Source organism: Mauremys mutica, chromosome 14 (genome assembly GCF_020497125.1).
Source record: "Mauremys mutica isolate MM-2020 ecotype Southern chromosome 14, ASM2049712v1, whole genome shotgun sequence".
Lineage (NCBI taxonomy): Eukaryota > Metazoa > Chordata > Testudines > Geoemydidae > Mauremys > Mauremys mutica.
Genome location: NC_059085.1, coordinates 43,344,527 through 43,361,362, shown reverse-complemented (window position 1 = coordinate 43,361,362; position 16,836 = coordinate 43,344,527). Strand labels below are relative to the sequence as shown.

General features: G+C 48.4%; 1 protein-coding gene across 1 annotated transcript; it reads right to left on the bottom strand.

Moving 5' to 3' along the window:
* Positions 1 to 4,996: 4,996 nt before the first annotated feature.
* Positions 4,997 to 15,874, bottom strand: LOC123349498. Its single transcript, XM_044987657.1, has 4 exons — positions 15,769 to 15,874; positions 12,587 to 12,778; positions 7,240 to 7,425; positions 4,997 to 5,416 (listed from the first exon to the last, which is right to left on the bottom strand). The coding sequence occupies exons 1-4, from the start codon at positions 15,803 to 15,805 to the stop codon at positions 5,214 to 5,216; spliced, it is 618 nt and encodes a 205-aa protein (XP_044843592.1). The 5' UTR covers positions 15,806 to 15,874; the 3' UTR covers positions 4,997 to 5,213.
* Positions 15,875 to 16,836: the final 962 nt, after the last annotated feature.

The following is a 16,836-nucleotide window of genomic DNA, read 5'->3' as shown; positions in this document are numbered from 1 at the left end:
TGAGCACTGGGGAGGGGGGCGGTGATCCGTGGGGAAGGGGCCCTGGTGGGGAGTGCCCCAGTGAGCAATGGGGAGGGGGGGGGTGAGCAATGGGGAGGGGGGGCGGTGATCGGTGGGGAGGGGGCCCTGGTGGGGAGTGCCCCAGTGAGCAATGGGGAGGGGGGGCGGTGATCGGTGGGGCGGGGGCCCTGGTGGGGAGTGCCCCAGTGAGCAATGGGGGGGGGCGGTGATCGGTGGGGTCGGGGCCCAGGTGGGGAGTGCCCCAGTGAGCAATGGGGGTGGTGGTGATCGGTGGGGAGGGGGCCCTGGTGGGGAGTGCCCCAGTGAGCAATGGGGAGGGGGGCGGTGATCAGTGGGGAAGGGGCCCTGGTGGGGAGTGCCCCAGTGAGCACTGGGGAGGGGGGCGGTGATCGGTGGGGAAGGGGCCCTGGTGGGGAGTGCCCCAGTGAGCAATGGGGAGGGGGGCGGTGATCGGTGGGGAAGGGGCCCTGGTGGGGAGTGCCCCAGTGAGCAATGGGGAGGGGGGCGGTGATCGGTGGGGAGGGGGCCCTGGTGGGGAGTGCCCCAGTGAGCAAGGAGGAGGGGGGCGCTGAACGGTGGGGACCGGGCACTGCTGGGGACAGCCCCAGTGAGAACAGGGGAGGGGGGCGGTGATCGGTGGGGAAGGGGCCCTGGTGGGGAGTGCCCCAGTGAGCAACGGGGGGGGCGGTGATCGGTGGGGAGGGGGCGCTGGTGGGGAGGGCCCCAGTGAGCAATGGGGTGGGGGGGCGGTGATCGGTGGGGAGGGGGCCCTGGTGGGGAGTGCCCCAGTGAGCAATGGGGGGGGTGGTGATCGGTGGGGAGGGGGCCCTGGTGGGGAGTGCCCCAGTGAGCAATGGGGAGGGGGGGCGGTGATCGGTGGGGAGGGGGCCCTGGTGGGGAGTGCCCCAGTGAGCAATGGGGGGGGCGGTGATCGGTGGGGAGGGGGCCCTGGTGGGGAGTGCCCCAGTGAGCAATGGGGGGGGGGCGGTGATCGGTGGGGAGGGGGCCCTGGTGGGGAGTGCCCCAGTGAGCAATGGGGGGGGCGGTGATCGGTGGGGAGGGGGCCCTGGTGGGGAGTGCCCCAGTGAGCAATGGGGAGGGGGGCGGTGATCGGTGGGGAGGGGGCCCTGGGTGGGGAGTGCCCCAGGGTGCAATGGGGAGGGGGGCGGTGATCGGTGGGGAAGGGGCCCTGGTGGGGAGTGCCCCAGTGAGCAATGGGGAGGGGGGCGGTGATCGGTGGGGAGGGGGCCCTGGTGGGGAGTGCCCCAGTGAGCAATGGGGGGGGGCGGTGATCGGTGGGGAGGGGGCCCTGGTGGGGAGTGCCCCAGTGAGCAATGGGGGGGGGAGGTGATCGGTGGGGAAGGGGCCCTGGTGGGGAGTGCCCCAGTGAGCAATGGGGAGGGGGGCGGTAATCGGTGGGGAAGGGGCCCTGGTGGGGAGGGCCCCAGTGAGCAATGGGGAGGGAGGGGCAGTGATCAGTGGGGAGGGGGCCCTGGTGGGGAGTGCCCCAGTGAGCAATGGGGAGGGGGCCCTGGGTGATGAGTGCGGTGGGGAGGGGGTCCTGGGGAGTGAGCTGCCACCTGCCCAGGTTTTCCCAGGATTGCCCCTGGTTTGAAGCCGCTGTCCTGGATGAAGTGGTTCCGATGTGACTTTTTTACACCTCAGAGGTGGCACCCCCAGTGTCCCGGCAGGGCCCCCCGTGCAGTGCTGCCCATGGAGATGGCGGGGCCCAGGAGGGCATGTTCCATCTTGATCAGGGCCGGCTCCAGACCCCAGCGTGCCAAGTGCGCGCTTGGGGCGGCATTTTGCTGGCAGGGCGGCAGGCGACTCCGGCGGACCTCCCGCAGGCATGACTGCGGAGGGGCCGCTGGTCCCGCAGCCCCGGTGGACCTCCCGCAGAAATGGGCTTGGGGCGGCGGAATTCCTAGAGCCGCCCCTGATCTTGATCTCTCTGGTTTCAGTTCCCTCTGGGCATGCTGCAGTCCCTGGGGGCTGGGGGCTTGGGCCAGGAAGAAGTGCAGCTTGCTGGAGCTGCCATCTCACATGGGCCAGACCTCCTCACTGAACATGATGGACAGTTGCGAGCTGCTCCATGCCATGCTGTTTGGGATGGCGCTCAGAGAGCATAGTGATGATGAGCATGGTAGAAATACCTAGAGAGGATCTGGCCTCAGGCAATGGGCAGAAAACCAGCCACAACTCATTTCGCTGAGCAGAAAAAACAATGATGCTCTTGCTCTTTTCAGAAATTCCAGATTTGGAGGGTTCACATATTCAAGGTGGTTGCTTGGGAGCTGTGAGTAATAGAGAGGGAAAGGAGATGGCCAGCTTGCCTAGCAGTGCATGTACTACAGACAACCCCCACCCCAGAAATGGCCACATCAGCAATAACACACAATTAACCAGATGCTACTTTGTGGAGGGGGGTGGGGTTCATTTCGTTCAGTAACAATTTGTTGTAAGGCAATGCAGATAATATATGGTGCAGTGAAACCTGCTCTACCTGCTAATCATGATGGCTCTATCTAGTGGCTGGACTTATTACAGCTGAAAATGTTTGAAAGCTGTCTGTTGGAGAGAGGAATAGGGGCAGACATTTTAACACCGTTGGCATTTCATTGGAGGGAATGGAAATCTGATATGATTATCTCTCTGGTAGGGACAGTTGGTAGTAGGGTGACCGGATGTCACGATTTTATAGGGACAGTCCCGATATTTGGGGCTTTTTTTTATATGGGTCCCTATTACCCCGCCCCATCCCGATTTTTCACATTTGCTGTCTGGTCACCCTAGTTGGTAGGTAAGAAATCTCTGAGGCCTGGTAAAAGTTGCTATCAGCATCATGTTCACCTGCATTATTTAATGAGCACGCCTATGTGTCATGAGGCAGAAGCTGGACCATTTTGTCAAAAGCAATTTAGATATTTGGAAAATGAAAACACTTTCCACAGCCAAAAAATCTCCACCATGGTGGAATGGACAAAAACTAAAAGCTAAGATCAAAGGCCCTGATTCACAAAGGTGTTTCAGGTCCTAACTTCCAATAATTTCAATAGAAGTTAGGAGCCTAAATACCTTTGTGGATTTGGACAAAGCTTTTAAATACAGAGCATATCAAATTTAAATCTGTCTGGAGTTGGGAGACATGGGCTCTATTCCTGGCTCTGCTGTCGAATTCCTGAGTAACCTGCCTCAGTTTCCTCAGTTGTAAAATGGGGATAATGATACCAACCTACCTCCCAAGAGTACTGTATGTCTTAAATTAATTTATATTTGTAAAGCACATTGATATCCTTGAATGGAAGTTGCTATAGTTGTGCAAAGTACACTCATTATTAGACGGCTGACCATACTCACCAGCAGTACTGAATTAATATTAATACATTTTTTAAACTGAGTAGGATAGCCTTGCAAAATTCTACTCAGGTGAGGCAAATTATTTTTTTTAACAGGCAATTAAAATGTCCTTTTTTTTGGTCATTGCCATCCTCTTGATACAGGTGAGCGAATAGATTTTGTGATGACCAGAGATGCAGAGTATTCTGAACACTAGGGTGTGGTTAGATGTTGATAGATGTTTGGCTGTGTGTGTGTGTTCCCTGCGTGTGGCACCCCAGCCCTGCGCAGATAGCTGGCACGGCAGACCTCTAGCGAACCGCCCAATGACCACAGGATCTGTTAAGGGATGAAGGCACCCAGCCAGGTTTATTGTCGACAAAGCATGGTATTAGTACACCGCAGACTCTACCGAACCATTATGTCTGTAATGATGGACCAGCTCAGTGAACGGCGGGCCTTTCTGTTCCTCCCTAGGCTATACAAAGATACTCCCTCTTAGATACATCTTTATATCCCGATACAAAAGAGTTAGTACTGCCTCTCTGACATAGTTATCGGGATATGTTTGCGTGAGTCCTCTGTGACTAGCACGTCTTATGAATGTGTATTTCTGCAATATCAGCCCTGTTCTTGTCAGATTCTGTGAGCAGGTCCTGCCTCATACCAAGCCTCTGATACAAGGGCTTATGTCTCAGGCTCTCTTCCTACTACATAGGGTATCCTGATGGGAAAGGGAGAGTTTATAAAACAATATTTGTTGGAAAATCAGCTTTCAGTACCAAGCAGCACTTCTTGGCAAATATTTGCTTTTACCTAAAATTGATCCATAATGAGGGGTTTAGGTATGTGCCTTAAAACACACATTTCACCCGCTTCTTACAAATAAATATTTTATAAATGAGGATTCTCATAAAAATCTCACTCTCAGTGGTTCTGGCGCCAAGTTAGCAGATTACAGCTTTTACATAAAAGGTGAACTGAAAGGCTTTTTACTTGCCAAAACCTGAGCTTAAGGTTCTTTTGTGTTTCCTTGGCTACAGCTGGTAGCATCACTAATATCCAAAGAGTAGGGAGTATTTTCATTTTAGGTGCTTAAAATGTCATCAGTTATTGCTGGGGTAGCTCAGAACCCTAAGCTTGGATCTTGGAATCTAAATGAAGGAGAAAAGGATTTTCTAATGGTCTGTTTGTCATATACCAACTGGGTCTGAAATCTTTAGGCTCCCTGGAATGACAAAGTTCAGACCCCAGCAGCAGGCTCATCTCAGCCCTTCTCCTTCTGAGGTCTGGTAAATGAAAAGAGTTCAGTGCAGGTTGGTGTGTGCAGGACCCTCAAAACCAAGGTCCCGTCTACTCTGGGGAGACATTAAAGACTGCTTGAACCACTTCACATAAAGATACGGCCTTGCCTTGGTGTCTGGCCCAAAATTCCCCTCCCTCGGTGTTCTGCAGTGGGCTGCTGCCCTCCACTCCAAAGGTGGCTGCATTTCCAGGGTGCTGCACGTACACACTGTGGGATCATTTGGGGTGAAGAGTGCCATGATGATTATCTGTCATATGTCTGCCCACACACATATTCTGTTACTGACTTGCATGCTTAAGCCATTGATTACATATATTTATTCTGAAGCAAGCTTTTCAGTTCACCTTTAAATGTAGCTATCTCCTGCCCTTCTCCAGATGGCGTGTAGAGCTGAGGAAAGTGAGACCATGGAAGAGCTTGTTGGGTCGGATTCCTGTTTAATGATTGTGGGGTCCAGGGTTGTATCACTGGCCCTATTTGATGGCATTCATCACATCCTGGTGTCTTTGTGTTGTCACTATGAGCAATAGCTACTCGCCAGAGCCAGAGCTCATGCTGCTTCTTTCCTGACTTGGTAAGCCTCTATGGTGCTGGGTTTTGTGTGCACATTGTACGAACCACTGTCAGCTATATCCCTGATGGTTTTGGACTCAGGGAGATTATCCACCGAAGTACTCGACATTTCATCATCGAAGGGCCCAGTGACAACAATTTTGGGGATAACCCTTTTCTTCATTGGTTTATCCAACGTCTCTACAGGAAAGGGATAGAGAAAGAAAACCAAGCCTTGTATGAAGGACTGAATTCTCTCCTGCCTGCTGCATATTTACACTGGAGTATAAACACAGGGGGAAACCCATATGCCCACTTTGAGGCGACGTGATGGTACTTTATAGGGGCACACATCTAGCAACCAGGTAAATTATTTATCCAGACAAACACCCAGGCTTCAGCAGATGTTCATCCAACATAGACTGAAAGGCATATGGGTCCGGGAGATGGCATCTCCGCTAATGGGCTTTTACAGAACGAAGAGTTCAGAAAACCTTGTACTAGTGATGAGAGGACACAGGGAGAGTCAGGTACAGGTACACAGGAAACACTTCCAAGGATGGTGGTACAGGTGGGTTCAGGCAAAGTGAGCACACGTGCCATTCTAACCTGGGGTCCCCTTTCCCCTCTCCCTCCACCCAAGCATCCCAAGTCTGACATGTGGCACCCATGACTAGTCTGAGCCTCTGATGAGTGCAGGTCACTAGTACAAACCATATGGCCGTTTTAAGAGGACTGAGGGTGGGACCTACCAAACAGGTTTCCTTGCGACTCAGTGCATGATTTGAACCCATCTCTAGGAATAATGGATTATGCTGTATAATCCAGGGCAGTGGACTAGGAGATAGGACAGCTGGATTCCAGTCCTAGCTTTGCCACTGACCTGATGTCTGACTTTGGGCAAGGCCCTGCCCCTCGCTGTGTTTATGTTTCCCCATCTGTAAAAGGGGAGTAGTAATACCCTCCCTTATAGATCTCACTGCGCTTTACAAACAAAAAGCATATGAGGGCTCTGTATTCTTGTTCTATAATCCACTGATCCAGCATCAGCCTATTTTGATAAGACTAGAAACTGTATGTATCAACTGGGGAGAGCTGGGTGCTGAAAAATCATGTAATTCAAAGATGGTTACTATCCAGTATTGAGAAGTCCTTTCTATGCGAAGGAGAGCGGCAGTGAGTCTAGGGATGACAGCCCTGGCTGGGATGATTTAGCTGGGGTTGGTCCTGCTTTGAGCAGGGGGTTGGACTAGATCACCTCGATGACAGGAAATGCCCAGAGAGGTGGCTTAGGTGATGCCATGTTGCTTGTAAGCCGCCTTCTCCTAATGGCCACAACAGCCAGCCAGAGCGGCCCAGTCATTGCTGCTCACCCTCCCTCCTCTGAACTTTCCTACGAGCCACATTTGCGATAGCAAGTAAGAAAACAGCTGCAGCCCAATCACCCAATGTTCTGTGGGGATGAGAAAGATCGGGAAGCCCAAGGGAAAGATGCCAGTAGCCCATGCAAACCTGGATAAAAAGCCAGCGTGACTAAACCTTTGACTGGAAAAGGCACCCTCTTGAACGAACAGGTCTTGGGAAGGGGAAGAGGACATGGTTAAATTAACCACTGGACGACAGTGGATACTACCATCCCTCCACCTGGTTGGTGCCTATAAAGGCAGTAGCTTCCCCAGAGCTCCTGGATGTCCAGCATTCATTTTCCTACTTAGTGTGTCTTCTGAGTGGCTTTAGAACATCTGGCCTGAGACCTGTTTTACCCAGCAAATTTACAATAGGGACAGTGTGGTGTTATCTGGGATCTGGGCCCATTTTACACCATTTGTGGCCTGTTATGGCCTATTAAAAACATATATTAAAAGGGAACATCGCTGTTCAGTAGCTTAGCTCTAAAAAACTTGACCTGGCTTAAAACTGTCATCATCCAGTGAGGAGCATCCATGAGCCAAGCACGTCCCTGGTGTGACTCCCTGAGGTCAGTTTTGTTTTGTGGTTTGACGGCCCTGCTGTTTGTCCCCTACCTTGTCCGTAAGAACTGTCAGTGGACAGATGACTTCGCTGCAGTTTCTTTGTCGATTTAGAAACAGAGGCTTTAGAGAGATTGCTGTGGTCCCGTGAAGAACTTTGCTGTTTCTCAGATTGCTCCTGGTTTTTTGGCTGTTTGGACTCCCTGTACTTGTTACCAACTATGCTCTGCTGGACTTCAGCTGCAAGAAGAATTTGGGATGCAAAGAAAAGAGAAAGAGAACCCTCTTCAGTTGTTTAATGCTGTGGCACAGTATGCTAGTGCTCTTAGCCACAGTCTGCTCCTACTCGTTTTGATTCATGGTCTTTTAAAATGCAGCTATTGGAGATCTGAGAATGTTCACTGTTTATAAGCAACAAAGTTTCTCCTCCCTTGGTGTTCACAAGAGGGCCTCACCCTCCCTGATTGAACTAACCTCGTTATCTCCAGACTGATTCTGACCTGCATATTTATACCTGCCTCTGGAAATTTCCATTACATGCGTCTGACAAAGTGGCTATTCACCAATGAAAGTTCATGCTCCAATATGTCTGTTAGTCTATAAGGTGCCACAGGACTCTTTGTTGCTTTTTAAAGATCCAGACTAACACGGCTACCCCTCCGATATTGTTTATAAGGTCACTCATCATTACTTGCCTGTTTGATCAGCTAGAGAGAACAGGGCCCAGCATGAATTCCTGGAAGTGTCTGGTCTCTCTCTCTTCGTGCCTCTTTTCTTTTGGGGGAAAACTGAAGCCTTGACACTGCATGAGGAAAATGCTTGCTCTCCTCATTGCATACACACTTTTGGGATATACTGGGGCTATGGATATGAGGCAGACAGGCACGGAGCTGTGGAAATGGTGGGCACCCTACATGTGGTATTTCTTGTCCCTGGGCAATCAGTGTGATTCTTGATACTAATTGCTTTTAATAGATTCATGAATTATAAGGCAGGCTGAAGGGACTGTTACTATCATCTAGTCTGATGTCCTGCATAACACAGGCCATAGGACTGCCCTGAATTAATTCCTGCTTCAAGGCCAGCAGTTGCATCAGTTGAACCAGAACAGATCTTTTAGAAAAACATCCAATCTTGATTTTAAAATATCCAGTGATGGTGAACCCATGACAACCCTTGGTACGTTGTTTCAATGGTTAATTACCCTCACTGTTAAAAATGTGCACCTTCTTTCCAGTCTGAATTTGTCTAGCTTCAACTCTCAGTCACTGGAGCTTGTTACAGCTTGTCTGTTAGATTGAAGAGCCTTCTATTAGCAATTTTTTGTTCCCCAGATAGGTATTTATAGACTCTGATCAAGTCACTCCTAACCTTCTCTTTGTTAAGCTAAATAGAAAGAGCTCCTTGAGTCTGTCACTCTAAGGCAGGTTTTCCAATCCTTTAATCATTCCCATGGCTCATCTGTGAACCTTCTCCAATGTATCAACCTCATTCCTCAATTGTGGACACCAGAACCAGACACAGGATTCCAGCTGTGGTCGCACTATGCTGAAGACAAATAATATACTCTCCCTACTCCTACTTGGTATTCCTCCAAGGATTGCATTAGCCCAGGGGTCAGCAACCTTTCAGAAGTGCTGTGCCGAGTCTTCATTTATTCACTCTAATTGAAGGTTTTGCATGCTAGTAATATATTTTAACGTTTTTAGAAGGTCTCTTTCTAGAAGTCTATAATATATAACTAAACTATTGTTGTATGTAAAGTAAATAAGGTTTTTAAAATGTTTAAGAAGCTTCATTTCAAATTAAATTAAAATGCAGAGCCCCCCGGGCCGGTGGCCAGGACCCGGGCAGTGTGAGTGCCACTGAAAATCAGCTCATGTGCCGCCTTCGGCACGCGTGCCATAGGTTGCCTACCCCTGCATTAGCCCTTTTGGCCACAGCGCCACATTGGAACTCATGTTCAGCTGATTACCCACCTGACCATGGGTGGCAGGCCGCATAGGCTGGGCCTCCCAAAACAGCCAGGCATGGCCCCGCCCCCTGCTTACCACCCCTCCCCCTGTGTGCCTCCCCAGTGCTCTGGCTGGGGCTGGAGGCTGAGGACACATGCCACTTGCCTTTCTGGGGCTGGGGGGTGGGGAGCTGCAGCCTCCCAGTGCTCCGGGGGCTGCAGTCACCCACCCTCCCACGCTCCAAAGCTCGGGGTGGGGGGGGATGTGGCCACTTGCCCTCTTGGTGCTCCGGGGCTGGGATGGTGGTGGCCACCCACCCTCCTGCGCTCTGGACCTGGGACGGCTGAGGCCGCGCGCCGCCTACCCTCCTGGCACTCTGGGGTTGAGGGTCCTGCAGCCGTCTGCCCTCCCACGCTCCAGGGCTGGGGCCGCGCACCGCCCACCTTCATGGCTCTCTGGGTATGGGGGGGCTTTTGGGGCTGGGATGCTAGCCTGGGGTGGGAATGGGCCGATGGCCATGGTGGGGGGCTCTGGGCTCCAATGAAGGGGGGCAGAAGAGGCAGGGCCTTGGGCAGAAGGGGCGGGGTTGGGGGCTAGCGTCCCCCAGCCGGCGGTTCATGCACTGCCCATTCACCTGACCCCCAAGTCTTTTTCAGAGTCACTGTAGTGCTCCCCAGGACAGAGTCCCTCATCCTGTAAGTATGGCCTACATTGTGTATTCCTAGATGAATGGCCTTTTGTTTGTACGGAAACCCGTTGTTTGCTTGAGCCCAGTTTTCTAAGAGATCTAGATCACGCTGTATCAGTGACCCGTACTCTTTACTATTTACTATTCCCTCAATCTTTATCGGGGACGATTTTATGTTTTTTCTCCAGTCATGATAAAAATGTTAAATAGCACAGGTCCAAGAACTGATCCTTGGGAGACCTCACTAGGAACTCACCCATTCCATGATGATTCCCTGTTTACATGTATATTTTGAGAACTACCAGCCAATTTTTAATCCAGGTAATGTGCACCATGTTGATGTTGTATCATTCTAATTTCTTAATCAAAATATCATGTGGTATCACATAAAATGCCTTACAGAAGCCTGCACATATCACATCAAACGCTTACCGTTATCAGCCAAACCTGTAATCTCACCAAAAATCACTATCAAGTTCATTTGACAAGATGTATTTTCCATAAATCCATATTGATTGACATTAATTGTATTACCCTTCTTTAATTCTTTATTAATCAAGTCTTGGATCATTCCATTATTTTGCCTGGGATCAATATCAGGCCGACATGTCTATAATTACCCAGGTCATCTTGTTTATTCTTTATAAATATTGGCACAACATCAGCTTTCTTCCAGTCCTCTGGAACTTCCCCAGTGTTCCAAGACTTACTGAAAAACAATACTACCTATCCAGACTGCTCCTCATCCAGCTTCTTTAAAACTCTGGACCTGCTGATTTAAAAATGAATGACTTTGGTAGCTGCTATTTAGCATCCTCCTGAGTTACTGTTGGAATGAAAAGTATTTCATCATCATCATATGATATGACTACTTCACCTGGGCTTTTTCACAAATACAGAACAGAAATATTTATTGAGCTCTTCTGCTTTTTTCTTTTTTGCATTATTATTGACAGTTCTACCATCTCCATCTAGGAATGGATGAGTACCATTGTTAGGATTCCTTTTGTTCCTAATACACTTAACTCTGCGGGTTATAGACTTCTCTTGTGTCCTTTTGCTTCCCTTATCAACCTTCTAATCTATATTTATTTCTGTCAACTTCCTCTCTTTCCATTTGTTATATATATAATTTTTATACCTGCTTTCACTTACCCTCTAAGCTAGGTTGGCTTTTTAATCAATGTAACCTTCTGTGTTGATTGTGGCTTTTGGCGCATTTAGTAATATATTCTTAAATAGTTCCCAATTATCATTCCCATTTCTCTGTTTAAATTCTTTCTCCCAGCTGAGTTGGCTCATAATTTTTTTCAGCTTCATGAAATTGTATGTGTGTATATATAATATAGATAAACACACACATTTTTATTGGTTTGGACTTTAGGTGATTATTCTGTTTTCATAAAACAAACATAAAGAACCACTAATGTTTAGTTCTATGGTCAGATCCTCTTTATTTGTCAAGATGACATTTTCTCATGTTGGATGCAATATTTTCCAAACAAATTGTTTCAGAAAAGCAAAGTCTGTGTCAACAGCCCAGCCCTCATGAGCAACCCACAACTGCAAAGCACAGTGCAGAGCACAACCATTGCAACAACAAACGAAGGGACACAAAAAGGCAGGATGTGACGCTGATTGATCAAAGATATGGGGACCCCCCTACCGATCTAAGATGCAGCCCAGGTTTGGAGGCTAAAAGTCCAACCAAGGTTCTACATCTTTTATTGCTTGGACAGACTGGGAATGCTGAACTAGCATCAACAAAGGGCTCCCTTGGAAAGTGCTTTGAGATCTCTGAGTGAAAAGCATTGTGTGAGAGCTTAGTATTACTATTCTAGAATCTGCTGATCCAGTATCTCTGCACTTTGATAAGACCGGAGACTGTATGTATCAAACTGGGGCTTGTTCAGCTGAAAAAGCATGTAATTCAATTATTATTACTATCCAGCAAATGAGAAATCCTTTCTATGGGGAGGAGAGTTGCAGTGAGTCTAGGGGTGACAGGAAGTGCCCAAAGGTGTGGCTTAGGTAGATCAGTAACGCTGCTAATAAGCCATCTTCTCCCGGTGGCCACGACTGCCAGCTGGGTTGGCCCAGCACTTGCCCTCCCTCCCTTGAACTTTCCTACAAGCCACATTTGCGATAGCAAGTAAGAAAACAGCTGCAGCCCAAACACACAATGTTCTAGGGGAGGACAAAGATTGGGAAGCCCTAGGAAAAGATACTTAGAAATGGCCAGTAGCCTACACAGCTGTGGAAAAAAAGCCGGTGTGACAAAGCCTTTGACTGGAAAAGGGCAGGCTCTTGAAGGAGGAAGTTCTGGGAAAGGGAGGAAGACATGGTTCAATTAACCACTGAACAATATTGGATGGTACCATCACCTCCTCCTGCTTGGTGTCTAAAAAGTCACTAGCTTCCCCAGGGTTCCTGGAGGTCCAGCATTCATTTTCCTACTCAGTGGATTTAGAACATCTGGCCTGAGACCTGTTTTACCCAGCTAACTTCTAAGGGTACAAAATGTTGGGATCTGGGTCTACTTCACACCATTTGTGGCTTGTTATGGCCCATTAAAAATTGCATATTAAAAGGGAACATTGCTGTTGAATAGCTTAGGCCTAAAAAATGACCTGGTTTAAAACTGGTGCGATTACAGAGGATCATCCCTGGGGCATTAATGGGCCAAGCACATCCCGGGTGTGACTCCCTGAGATTAGTTTTGTTTTGTGGTTTGAAGGCCCTGCTGTTTGTCCCCTACCTTGTCCATAAAAATGGTCAGTAGACATCTGACTTTGCTGCAGTTTCTTTGTTGATTTAGAAACAGAGGCTTCACCAGGTCTGTTGTGCTCCCGTGAAGGTGAAGAACTTTGCTGTTTCTGAGATTGCTCCTGGGTATTTGGCTGTCGGGACTCCCTGCTCTGGTGACCAACCACACTACGCCGGACTTCAGCTGCAAGAATTTGGGATGCAAAGAAAAGACAAACATTGATCACCCATGCCAGTGGTTTAGTGCAGGACACAGAACGTTAGTAGCCCTTTGCCACAGTCTGCTCCCACTTGTTTTTATACAGGGCTATTTACAATGCAGCTGTTAGTGATCGGAGAGTGTTATTGATAAGGTCGCTCATTATTACTTGGCTTCTTGAGCGCTTAGAGAAAACAGAGTCCAATCAGAATTCTTGGAAATGGCTGGTTTTTCTCTTCTCCTCCTTTTTTTGGGAAAACTGGAGCCCTGTCAGTGCAGAAAGTCCTTGCTCTCCTCAACGCATATGAGTTTGGGGAATTTATTGGAGCTATGGAATGAGGCAAACAGGCGCAGAGCTGGGGAAATTGCAGGTTGCGGTTACCGGGCAAACTGCACAACTGACCCCTCCTTATTGTATAGAGTGCATCCCCGCCAAGGTCTCTGCCCCTAGCCATCCCCTGGCTCTGGGTGGAGTGACATGATTCTCCCACTCTCAGATCGGGCCCTGAGTTGCAGTCCCCTGCTACTTATGTGATTGCCTCAGTGGGTCTGAATGGCTCAGACCTTGCAATTCTGCTCCTTCGGAGAGCAATGACAGTGGTGAATACTAGCCAGCCTTCTTAAAGCACGGGATCATTTGTTTGGAACAAAAGTATTTCAGAGAAAACACATCTGAAAAACACTAAACCAGATTGTTCACGTCTAGCTTTATTCTAAGCTTATCATTCCCAGGCTCATTTCTTTAGACTCCCCCACAGGGTTTCTCTCAGCCTGTCTCCCTAGACAGCTTTGACAGCTTCTCCCCCTGGGAAATCCTTTTTAACTCTTAATTATTCTTTTGATCTCCAAGTTCCCATCCTGGTAAAACAAGCTGACCATCTTCTTGAAGACAGGATCCTTAGCGTTAACAGCTTTCCTGTTTGTGCTTCCCACAGTCCCCTGTTGTGAGATCAGTAGTAATACAGGAAGGTCTAATAACCAACCATAGCTATGCAGTAACTTTACCTTACTGACCAGCTTCTATACAGGGTTCACACAGTTACTACACCTCAGTACTGTTAGTTTACGTAGCAATTCCACATCCATCACAGTAGGCACCCCAAGTCTATCATCTCTTGTGCCTGGGCTCTCAGTGTGATTCTTTATATGGGTTGTTTTCAGAACAAATCCTTAAAAAAATCAAAATCTGTGTCAAGAGTCCAGCCCTTCTGAGCAACCCACAACTGCAAAGCAGAGTGCACAGCATAACCTTTGCAAGCAACCCTATAACAAATCAGTGCACACAAAAATTAAGGGGGGTGGGGGGTAACACAGATTAATAAAGGACTTGGGCCACTCCTCCACTCTGAGGTGCAGCCCAGATTTGGCAAATAAGCATTGAACACATGTCCTATATCTTTTATTGCTGGGACAGAGCAGTTATGCTGAATTTGCACTTGGTGCCTAAATGCCTTCTACCCCCCGAGTGCAGCAAAGCAATCTCCACTGAGAATGACCCCATCGGTGGGTGCAGAGAGACTCAAGTAGTGGGCACGGCCCTCCTTTTGCATTGTGTAGCACAGTGGTTCTCAGCCAGGGGTACATGTGCCCACTGGGGGTACCCAGGTCTTCCAGCAGATACATCAACTCATGTCGATATTTGCTGAGTTTTACAACAGGCAACATAAAAGGCACTAGCGAAGTCAGTACTGCTCTGGATACTATACACTGAAATGTAAGCACAATATTTATATTCCAATTGATTTATTTTATAATGATATGATAAAAATGAGAAAGTCAGCACATTTTCAGTAAGAGTAATAGGTAATAATTGGAGATATACCAATCTCCTAGAACTGGAAGGGACCTTGAAAGGTCATCAAGTCCAGCCCCCTGCCTTCACTAGCAGGACCAATTTTTGCCCCAGATCCCTAAGCGGCCCCCTCAAGGAGGGAACTTACAACCCTGGGTTTAGCAGGCCAATGCTCAAACCACTGAGCTATCCCTCCCAAAGAGTGTAGCTGTGACACTTGTATTTTTATATCTGATTTTGTAAGCAAGTAGTTTTTAAGTGAGGTGAAACTTGGGGGTACACAAGACAGATCAGACTCCTGAAAGGGGTGCAGTCATCTGGAAAGGTTGGAAGCCACTGCTCACTCCACTCCAGCTCTCTAATTCCCAGGAGCGCCACCAGCTTTTTTGCCGCCCTAGTCGGCGGAAGGTCCTGCCCCCGAAATGCCGCCCCCGACAGAGGTGGCGGAAGGTCCGGCCGCTGCGGTCGCTGCCCCCCAAATGCTAGTGCCCTGGGCGACCGCCTGGGTCACCTAATGGGTTGCACCGGCCTGCTAATTCCTCAGCTATATGAGATCCAGTGGAGTCTCTTGGTTTAGAACTCCAATGCAGTACGAGGTAATGTTTTTGGCATGTTTCATCCAGGGATATACGAAAACTTATTCTACAGGAAGGAGTGAGACACCTTTGTTGGGTCTTAGATTCCCATTGGTAGAAACAGATACCAGGGCTTCCTGGACCTTCCATTTTGGAGACTCATCTAAGAGAACTTCCAGACGATCAAAAAGGCCAGCAGCCTGTCCTCTTCTCTTCTAGGAAAAATTACCTTTTTTTTGCTTCTGTAGTGGCTTTCACTTGAGGCTCTCAACACCACTTTTCCAGCCTTCCCTAATTAATCACAGCCCCTCTGTGGGGAACCTCAGACACAAATACAGATACAGTAACAGAGCTGGGAGGAGTCCTGCCTTTCAGTTCCTTTTTCTCCCAGCAGACCACATTCCCTCACAGAGCTGGGAATTGACTACAGGAGTCCTGACTCCTGTTCTCTACTGCTTCAGCCACAAAAATCATATTCAATAACCTCTTTATTGCATTGGCATGGATCTAACTATGTCAACGGGCACGTAACATTAACCCTTCTTACCCTATTGGGATGCCAATCTCTGTTAGCACAGACACTACACTGGGGAAGGAGAACGCTTTACCTCTCACATCTCCTTGTTTGCTCTGGAATTGCCCCATAGATGAGCCCCCAGTCCGGGTCCCATGTGCTGGGCTCTGCAGCTCTCTTGCTTGCACCACCAAGGTCCTTTTGTGACTCAACAATAAGCATCATCATCACAGGCACAGTAAACTGATGCTGCTGCCAGAGGGACCTTAGCACTATGAGCTGAGATTGTGAAACACATTTTTGGCTCTCTTTACCCCCAGACTAAACTGACTTCTATCCAGCCTTGGGGTTGGTGGAGGATCAGCTGGCAGAGTACTTGGGCTCTCACATACTTAAACTCATTTCATTTAAGAGGGTGAGGGGATTTTTGATCCACCACCTGCTGCAAAGGAAGCAGAGCCTGGAAGCTCATGGGTTTGTTGCTTCATTGTCAACATGCTGCATTGAGATTTTTAAAGACGCCATAACAGAGGCTCAACTTAAATGTATACCCCACATTAAAAAACATAGTAAGAGAACCAAAAAAGAGCCACTGTGGCTAATCAACAAAGTAAAAGAAGCAGTGAGAGGCAAAAAGGCATCCTTTAAAAAGTGGAAGTTAAATCCTAGTGAGGAAAAGAGAAAGGAGCAATAAACTCTGGCAAATGCAAGGTAAAAATATAATTAGGAAGGTCAATAAAGAATTTGAAGAACAACTAGCCAAAGATTCAAAAAGGAATAGCAAAAAAATTAAGTACATTAGAAGCAGGAAGCCTGTTAAACAACCAGTGGGGCCACTGGACAATCAAGATGCTAAAGGAGCACTCAAGGATGATAAGGCCATTGCATAGAAACTAAATTAATTCTTTTTATCGGTCTTTAGGGCTGAGGATGTGAGGGAGATTCCCAAACCTGAGCCATTATTTTTAAGTGACAAATCTGAGGAACTGTCCCAGATTGAGATGTCATTAGAGGAGGTTTTGGAACAAATTGATCAGCTAAACAGTAATAAGTCACCAGGACCAGATGGGATTCACCCAAGAGTTCTGAAGGAACTAAAATGTGAAATTGCAGAACTACCAACTGTAGTCTATAACCTATCATTTCAATCAGTTTCTATACC